The sequence below is a fragment of the Salvia splendens genome, chromosome 12 (genome assembly GCF_004379255.2).
Source record: "Salvia splendens isolate huo1 chromosome 12, SspV2, whole genome shotgun sequence".
NCBI classification, from domain to species: Eukaryota; Viridiplantae; Streptophyta; class Magnoliopsida; order Lamiales; family Lamiaceae; genus Salvia; species Salvia splendens.
This window is the reverse complement of record NC_056043.1, coordinates 19,338,917-19,348,224: the sequence shown is the minus strand read 5'-3', so window position 1 is coordinate 19,348,224 and position 9,308 is coordinate 19,338,917. Positions and strand designations below refer to the sequence as shown.

The 9,308-nt window shown below is 37.7% G+C and overlaps 2 protein-coding genes across 2 annotated transcripts; one reads left to right on the top strand and one right to left on the bottom strand.

The window, feature by feature from the left end:
* LOC121757670 lies at positions 1 to 2,705 on the top strand. The gene is made up of 4 exons (XM_042153180.1): positions 1 to 65; positions 279 to 489; positions 2,244 to 2,323; positions 2,417 to 2,705. The coding sequence occupies exons 1-4, from the start codon at positions 1 to 3 to the stop codon at positions 2,703 to 2,705; spliced, it is 645 nt and encodes a 214-aa protein (XP_042009114.1).
* Positions 2,706 to 4,396: 1,691 nt separating this feature from the next.
* Positions 4,397 to 7,329, bottom strand: LOC121757093 (transmembrane ascorbate ferrireductase 2-like). The gene is made up of 4 exons (XM_042152579.1): positions 7,094 to 7,329; positions 6,923 to 6,971; positions 4,922 to 5,121; positions 4,397 to 4,855 (listed from the first exon to the last, which is right to left on the bottom strand). The coding sequence occupies exons 1-4, from the start codon at positions 7,235 to 7,237 to the stop codon at positions 4,550 to 4,552; spliced, it is 699 nt and encodes a 232-aa protein (XP_042008513.1). The 5' UTR covers positions 7,238 to 7,329; the 3' UTR covers positions 4,397 to 4,549.
* Positions 7,330 to 9,308: the final 1,979 nt, after the last annotated feature.

Below are 9,308 nucleotides of genomic sequence, written 5' to 3'. Positions count from 1 at the left end.
ATGACGAATGCCTTCTTGCATAGTGAGTTGAAGGAGGAAGAGGTGTACATACAGGCACCTACAGAGTATGCACAAGAGTTCGGTCCAGCAAAGGTATGTTGACCGAAGAAGACTCTCGATTGACTGAAGCAGTCGCCAAGAGTATGGTTTGGGCGTTTCACACAAGTTATGCTGAATTATGGATACAAGCAGAGTAACTCCGACCACACATTGTTCCTATAGAGAAGGGATGACATGGTACATGCCTCTTATCTATGCTGGTGATATGAACATTACAGGGATGACAAGGATGAGATTGAAAAGCTGCGCGCCAATCTGTTTAAGAAGTTTGAAATGAATGACCTTGGAAATCTGAAATACTTCCTTGGGAAAGAAGTAATGCGGACAGAAAAAAAGATATTCTTGAGACAGAAAAATTATATTCTTGATCTGCTAGACAACTGGAATGTCAACCTCCGCAAACACATCTATGATGGTGAACCTGTTAGGGTTAGTATACTGAAAAGCATGTTTCGAGCGAGAGTTCGCACGAATAGAACGTTGCATGTATACGTAAAAACTCTACAATCCACTTTTGACCCGATTCAGTATTATTCGAGCATTTCGCACGAATAGAATCAGTATATTATTACATTGTGTTTGCTTGTGCGTTTATGAGATGTTTTATAAACATTAAAATGCATAAGAAGTAAACAAAGCCTAAGTCTTTTGCTTAGTAGACTGGTTGTGGGCGTCGTCCACTTTAAGGTAACTACAGTCGGTTCTATGCAATGCTTTGCAAAAGAAAAAGAAGAATCACAACCTAGATAGGCTTTGGCTACCTATCGTGAAAGGTTGCAATGTCAGTCCGATTATTTCTAAGCCTTATTGAAATAAGATGACGTTGGTGTGGTATAGCACTGAATGGATCTAACAGCAAGACGTGTCTTTATGCTATCTACTGAAAGACGGTGTCTTCATAAATATTTAGTTCTTAATCAATGTACGTTAGCATTGAGCATACGATATTGAGTATCTACTACTTTGACTTACCAAAGGTGCGGGTTTTTCGTCACCCAACAATCCAGGTATATTGGGTAGTGGTGATCATTATCTAGCGGGGCTAGGATTGCTATTATGTTGAATCGCGTACGAGGTGAGTCTCGTTTGATAATGTCCTCAAGAGGAGCTTGAACAAGGTTTTATTATTCGGAAACTGGCCAGTTGGAGTTTTATTACTCTATGAATAATAAATAAGTGTTTCTTGCTAAGTCTACTCTTGAAATTAATAAGATGTTAATTAATTAAGTCCATAGCAGACTTTAATTAATTAATGGACATTTCTATCTTAAGCGCGGGAAATAAATAATAAACAAAATGGAAACCCGGAATACTTATAATTTCGGATTTGGATGGGGAGTTCAATATTACGTCTGTAGTGGCTGCTCGTGATATTCCAATATAAGCTTGTATTAAATTGTGGGTTCAATTTAATTAGTAAAAAGCTAATTGTGGGAGCCCATATCCAAAACCATCCATAGATCCTTGACTGGGCCCAATATGAACTATTATAAATAGGAGAATAAAAGAGACAGAAATAACAATTTTTTGAGTGAAATTTTCGTCCACTCTAAATTGAGAGAGGGGGACGATTTTTCTTAAGGAATTTCTCCTCCGTGAGATTTTCAGCTCCTCCTCCGTGAGAAAGTTCTGTCTTCTTTATTCGAGTCCTAGTGTTTCGATAAGATCAGCCCACCCTGATGTCGGAATACAGTTCGGGACACCAGTCAGAAGATCTGTGGTCTAGTATTGAAGATCATCGTGGAGAAGGCGCGAGCAATCGACGATTCTTTGGAGAATCAACGAGGTAAATTGGCTAACTCCGTAGCAAGCATGTTTTAGAGATTTTTGTGCTAAAGCATGTATGTAATTCAAGTTATGAGCATGATACATGTGATAATTACGCGAATAGATTTTGTCTAAATAATCTGCTAAATAGATCCGTATTATGTGATCCGTTAGAACGCACGCTTCCGCTGCCAACTCCTATAGAACCACGGGCTCAAAAAGGAGGAGAATGGAAGAATGACAGTTGATTTATATTTCCCACACTAGACCCGGCATTGCTTAAGTGGTAGGAGTAATAAGTCAGTTCATGCATCAACATCAGGAGGAACATATGGATGTTGCGCTACAAGTCGTTCGATACCTGAAAGCACCCCATGGATTTATCGATGTTGATTGGCAAGCAATCCGAATGACAGGAGGTAGAGAGTAATCTGGAAACATATGGATTCACCGATGCTGGATATTTTACCTTCGTCGGGGGAAACTTGGTAATATGGTGAGTAAGAAGAAAAAGGTCGTAGCCTTATCTAGCGCAGAGGCAGAGTTTCGTAGAATTAAAAGTGAGATAACCGAGATTCTATGGTTGCAGGTTGCTAACAAAAATTGATTTTCCGCCTACTAAGAAGAGCTCATTGTACTGTGATAATAAGGCGGCCATTAGCATATTAGAAAATCATGTCCAACATGACAGAAAGATCGAAGGAGGGTCCATCGAGTGGCCATTTGTTTGTTCAGAGGATCAATTGGTTGATATCCTAACAAAAGCTGTGAATGCAAGATTGTTCAATGAGGTTTTGTGCAAGTTGAGCATGCGTGATGTCATTACTCAACTTGAGGGGGTTTGTCAGAATAAGGCAAATGAATCAATCAAGAGGTGAAGAAATGTGAAGATATGCTCAAATATTTGTATTGATTTGTACCTACTACCTGGTATAGAATGATACACAACTAGAATAGTTTGATATACTTTCCTTAAACATATATCACTCTCTATAAGAGAAGACTCTTACGTAAATAACATATCTTGAATACACCATTCACACAAGTATGTCTCTTGAATATCTCTCGGCTACGCATAATAAAAGTCAGTGCACTACTCGTAAATAATTTTTTATAATCCTAGAAGTAAAATAACATAGACCAACGCATGTACCTAGGATCAATGGTGACTTAATTATAAAATACTTCCTCAATTCCTTACATATTATCAAACTTTGACCGGGCACGAATTTTAAAAAATGTAATAAAAAATGAGTTGAAAAAGTTAGTGGAAAGTGAGTCATACTTTTATATATTAATTTTATAGTAAAATATGAGTTGAAATGAGTTAGTGGAATGTGAGAACCACTATAAAAAATGATAAAAAGTGAAAAGTGGCAAATTTTGTGGACAAACGAAAATGGTAAAATGTGACAAAATTTAGGGGACGGAGAGAGTAACATATACCAGTGCATGTACCTTGGATCAATGTGCTGTAGTTTTTCCTTGTAGCTTCTTTAGTGAACAGGTTTATATTACTTGTATTATCGTATATGGTTTATATGAGCTTAAAATTAATCTCGTGGGATCAATCTCTATTACAATTATCATATAATTTGACTCAATTGGATTTAATAATTTGTATTTATTGCTGTAGTCAGTAAACGACTTATCGTGGAGCACTTGAATGGAACATTGCTTTAGATTTTAACTTATAATTCTTTTCAGTGCTGTACTTCCGGGGTTGGATCCCCTGTTGTGCTCCAACCACAGCAGGGGATGCTGTTCCTCACCCACCACCGTTATTTTAAATATTAAATTTTATTTTTTTTAAAAAAAATTATTAATAAAATATTTGTTTGGGTGTGCACAACAGCCTCTGTTGTGGTTGGAGCACAGCAGGGGATCCAACTCCGTGTTGTACTATCCTCCTGTTTCTGAAATCTTACTCAAGATAAGAACTCGATTCTCATTTCTGGGTATTGCTAACTATTTTATTGGGCGCCGAAAGTCTTCAATAGTTAAATACTCTCTCCGTCCGCGAAATACTGTCCATTTTTTAAAAATAGAGTTCATTTTCTACTAACTCATTACACTCGTATTATATTATAAAAATAATTTATAAATGTTGAACTTGGGTGTGAGTAGCCCCTCTGTATCGAATCATTTTCATAGATATGAAGATATGGATTCTGGTGATCGCTGCCTTAGCCCCCGAGCCAGTCCATCGACAACTTGGACCTCGAATTATGCCAGATCATTGCCAGATAGAGGAAGACGAGACGAAGTCCCATGCGTCATGATGGTTCCCCCACCGATGGCTACCATGGTTCATGTCCTTCTCCTAGATAAGAAAAAGACAAATGAAGGTTTGTGTAACATGTTATTGGAAATTTTAGATTTCGGCTAGAAGTGGAACCACTAGGCCTGCTTATTTGGCGGTTCCGATTCTAACCGAACCGGTTGATCGGTTAACCGGTTTCAATTTTCCATAAATTCCATGATCGAAACCGGTCGAATAAGCAGGTTCCAGTTCCTCAATTAACTGGCAGTTCCGGTAGACCGAGAACCGTTTAAGCACCCCTCAATCTTTCGAATGGTTGTGTTATAAATTTGAATATTCACCAATAATGGGACTGTTAAAATCTCACATATCACAGAAGAAACAACAATGCTTCAACTATTCGATCCTCAGTAAATGTGGTTTTGATGTGCTATAAAATATCTATCGCTCTCGTAGCCATTACTCTGCCATTCCTTTGGGATTATCACCTCTCCCCTGCACGGGAGAGACCACCCCAAGAATCACAAAACCAGCCAAAACAACAATCAAGATCCCCAAAGAATTCACCAGCAATGCCTCGGCCGAGTATCGTGATATTATCTTCTGCGTTTGTAGAAACGTCGCCTTCTCCAGAAGACCAGTGGCACAAGTAGCTACAGCAAGAGCGTAGATGTATAGCCCAAGAAATACATGCCAGGGCATCAGGCTTGCGCGGCTATGCCTTGATCCACCGGGATACCAAAATGTCGCAAATCCAGCAGCCCACTACAGAGGAAATTGGAAGGATGATAAAGACTTATTATGCCAACAGAAAGAAGATGAACATCTTACCTGAATCCCGAAGAGGACAAGGCAGGCTAGTCCCAGCCACGAGTGGAGACTGTAGAAGTTATCGATGCCTTTATCAACATGAAACTTCCACGCAGCCCATAGTCCTACGATGCTTAAAAAGAAAGCCAGGAATTGCAGCACAAGATGAACTAGCTTTTTGAAGTTTTTTGTTCCGGTCACAGTCTTGTATGATAGCATGGCTGCAAGAATCTATGATAAGCAATTAACATATACTTTAAAGGCTTATGGTTAAAATTGGGCCAAGTGGGCAGCAAACTCGCATATACGCAGACAGATGAATGCATATTTCCATGTAAAAGACGATTAAGACAAGAAATGAAACAATTAGAATGTCCAGAGGAATATTCAAACAGAAATGCCAGGAGCAGGAGGCATTGTAACACTTACACTAGGAAGAGAAAAAATGAAGTTCATTCATTTCACTGAATATAACCCCACACACCAACCGACTAGAGTACATTGTTTCGTTATCATTTAAGGGGCCATTTCAAATAAGCCGCTACAAAAGAATCAGCTAATCCAAAGGTATATTCATCCGAAGAATCTATATGATTGCCAAAAACAATATATGCTTTAAAGATCTGTCTTGACTCTTAATACAATTCACTTTTTTGTTAGCCTCTCTATCTATAGGGTGCCTTCCACAAACACTACTCAGGAATTATATACAAAGACATAATTTTAACAAACACAAACTTGCTGTATAACAAGTAGAAGAAGACATGATCAAATATTTATGTTTCCAAGGGAAACAATTCCTAAGTCTGAGTTGAGGTACAAAACACGTAATATGATAAATCCTAATGATAAGTCTCAGATAATAATTAAAGCAGTTCACCCAAAATTATACTTCCTCCGTCACACAAAGAGTCCCTTTTCGCCATTTTGGTTTGTTCCACAATAAGAGTCCCTTTTTACTTTTACTTTTTGTGTGAGTGAGTTGGCCAATCGGTAGAGGCCTTAGGTTCGAATCATCGATTAGTTAACTACAAAATCTATAAGGCATATCTTGTCCAGGCAAAATTTTTGAAATGATACCTTTATTTCCATGTCTTCCGGCTACTTTATCGCCTACTTTGATTTCATGTTTATGTGAAATATATACACGAATCATTTCCGGATTATAACTAGAACCTCCTCTTTTATGCATCCACCTCACATCAATAACCCGGCCCCTACCACCTATAGGGAGTTTTAAACAAGTTTCTTGGCACGACCTTTAAATTTAAATTCATTTACCCATCCAAAAAATGGAAGTAGACCTAAAATTCCCTCACGTTTTATTACTCCCTCCATCTAACAAGAATATGCACTTTTGGTTGGACATGAGTTTTAATGCACAATTAGTAAAGTAAGAGAGAAGTAGAAAGAAAAAGTAATTAAAGTATTGTTAGTGGAGAATAGGTCCAACTTATTAGAGAGAAAAGAGTTTCCAAATTTAGAAAATGCATAATGTTGTGGGACGAGTTAAAAATGAAAGAGGGCATATTCATGTGGGACGGATGGAGTATAAAACTAGTGGGGCCCATATATACTAACATTTCTACCAATTTTCTTTATATTTCTTAAAACTCGTGCCAAGTCAACTATGGACTCTTCTCTAGAAATAATTCGACTACAGCTGCAATGCGGCCATTCTCAATGTTTTTTTTTGGATCAGCAAACAAACAGTAATACAAAGGTTGTGTCACGGTGCACTTGAACCCAAGACCTTTGGCCTCATGCATTAGCCGATTTACCACTAGGCCAACTTACAAATCGACCTTTCTCAATTTTACTATTCATTTCATTAGCCAGCAAGGCTAGTTACTTTACCATGTCCATTACCAAGCTTCAAAACACAATTCAAGACTTAGGCAGATATCGATTCAAAACATGATCAAATATCGTTGAAAAGAGTATATAAAAAAACAATAGCTCGCAAGTTGAGTTAGTATCGAAAAATTAGAGCTCAATTTCATCCTACAATGAAGTTCATACCTTCGCCATTGAGAAGCACAAGGCTAATCACCATTAACGCAGGATGAACCTGAAATTAAAAAGAATAAGACACTAAATTCAAATAAATATGGCAAAATTGATCCCCGATTGATCCTCCACGGAAGAAGAAAGATGTAGAAAAGCCATTAAATAAAAAGAATTGGGACGGACATTAAAGATGAGATCTTTATTCTCGGAAATGAGGGCGAAGCCGCCTCTGTAATGTACAGTCCACACCAAGACAAGCAAGAGCACTGTAACTCCGATTATTCTGACCACCGGGAAGATAGGAAACCGTACAATCGGTACCGCCATTTGAAGATGAAGAAGGGAATTTGAGTCGTGTAATCGAGAGAGAGAGAGGGGGGTTTTGCGATCTCCCAAGAAATGAAGACCTGCTGGCACTGTTGAATGGCTGACCTTTGACTTTTAGAAATACAAAGTATTCAGTTTTTTTTTAAATTAACAGGAAATTACGGATAAACTCCTATCTATAATTACAAATAAACTCATATACTAAAATTACAACGGTAAACTCATATCTATAATTACAAATAAACTCATATATTATAGATATAGATAGGAGGAAATTCTCCCATCTATAATTACAAATAAACTCAAACTCATATTTATAATTACAAATAAACTCCTATACTATAAGATAGGAGGAAATTACAACTGTAAACTCCTATATATAATTACAAATAAACTCTAACTCATGCAATAATATTTAAGCTTCTTATCACTAGAACAAATGCTCTAGACAAAATACAAAATATTCAGTACATAATTGGTTTTGTGTTGGAACTTGGAACCATCGACTTTTTTTATCATTTTAATATTCATGGTATCTAATTTTTTGAAAGAACGAATAAAAAGTAGTCAAAAAAATGAGGTTTGTTTGGGTGTTTGATAATTACATTTTAAGTATTTTTTACCATTTTATTCCTGAGGCTGTTTAAAGGTATATTAATTTTTTACATGGCCAATTAATACATCTAATTTATGATTTTATTTAAATTATTTTACCATACTTTTTCTTACTAACTAAATTTGAATTTTACTTAAATAATTTTATAATCAACTTATTTGTTACTTATTTTAAACCCATTAACTCATTTTCAAATTCAAATAAGACATAAACAACATCAAAACTAATTAGTTTCACGAAATAATTAAACCGTTTATATCGATTCCAAAAAGATGTGAACCTCATTTTCTAGGAATCATTTTTATAGTTTACTCCTTTTTTAAAATATCAACACACATCCACAACTTTGATATCACACATCTATAATATTTTAATAATATTTAATTATGTGTTCTGGTTTTGTTATTCCACATTACAATTATATATTGTCATAATTTATTGATAAGCTATTTGGCAGCAAGGAAATTGCCGAATCGAAACCGAACCGCAAGGGTGTTTCGCGGTTTCGGTTCCAAAACTACCGGTTTCGGTTTCGGTTCCGTTTCCGAACCGGCGGTTTTCCAGCATTTTTTTACTGGTTTTCAGAGTTCCGAACCGCCGATTTTTTACGGTTCCGGTTTGGTTTCACAGTTTTCCGACAGTTTTTCGCGATTTCGGTTCGAAATTTTTTGTACCTGAACCGAACTACGGTTCAAAAATCGACGCTTTCGTTTCAACTAAATTCTCACGGTTTCGGTTCGGAACCATAATCGGCGGTTTCGGTTTCGATTTTAACCCCCGGTTCGATAAACCTTAGGCAAGTCTAGATATGTGCAACAATAAAATCGTAGGAATCTATAGATCAATGTAGCACAAACCCACAAATCGAGCTGGGGGCGAAGGATGTGAGGCGGTAGAGTCTGACTAGCCATGGAGAGTTCTCTGTGACCTCAGCCTGGGAGAGCATCCGGACAAGATTGCCGAAGAGAGAGATTTTTGGCCTTATTTGGAATCAAGGGTTGACTCCTACCATCTCGGTGTTCATTTGGAGGTTACTGTTTGGTAGGCTGCCAGTGGAAGAGAAGTTGCAGAGGAGGGGGATTGAGTTAGCATCTAGGTGTCAGTATTGTCGATCTCCTTCTGTTGAGTCTCTTAGTCATGTCTTTTTTTTCAAGTCCGTCGGCGGTTTCTGCATGGGAGTATTTCGATGCCTGGTTTTCTTCCTCGCACACACCAATTCACACGAGCACTGATATTGCACTTAGACTAGGTCACTGGCGGAGGTCCTCTTTCCAGAGGGCTCCCGCCATGCATATTAGTTTTCTGGACGGAGAGGAACGACTGCAATTGCTTGGTTTCTTTAGACGGAGAGGAACGACGCAAACATGGCGGCCGTCCTTTTCGTCACTCACATGTTATTTGGCAGGTCACTCATCACCTGCACGTGCTTGTTCTGGCCGGCAAGATCAGCCCAAA

Bases quoted from the DNA above. Each gene is read 5' to 3' on its own strand.
- LOC121757670 (XM_042153180.1), top strand. From the start codon at position 1: ATGACGAATGCCTTCTTGCATAGTGAGTTGAAGGAGGAAGAGGTGTAC. The intron at 490-2,243 runs GTTAGTATACTG...TCCGAATGACAG, and splicing joins ATGATGGTGAACCTGTTAGG to GAGGTAGAGAGTAATCTGGA. The intron at 2,324-2,416 runs GTGAGTAAGAAG...CTATGGTTGCAG, and splicing joins GGGGGAAACTTGGTAATATG to GTTGCTAACAAAAATTGATT.
- LOC121757093 (XM_042152579.1), bottom strand. From the start codon at position 7,237: ATGGCGGTACCGATTGTACGGTTTCCTATCTTCCCGGTGGTCAGAATA. The intron at 6,972-7,093 runs GTCCGTCCCAAT...TTTTAATTTCAG, and splicing joins ATAAAGATCTCATCTTTAAT to GTTCATCCTGCGTTAATGGT. The intron at 5,122-6,922 runs GTATGAACTTCA...AGATTCTTGCAG, and splicing joins TGTGCTTCTCAATGGCGAAG to CCATGCTATCATACAAGACT.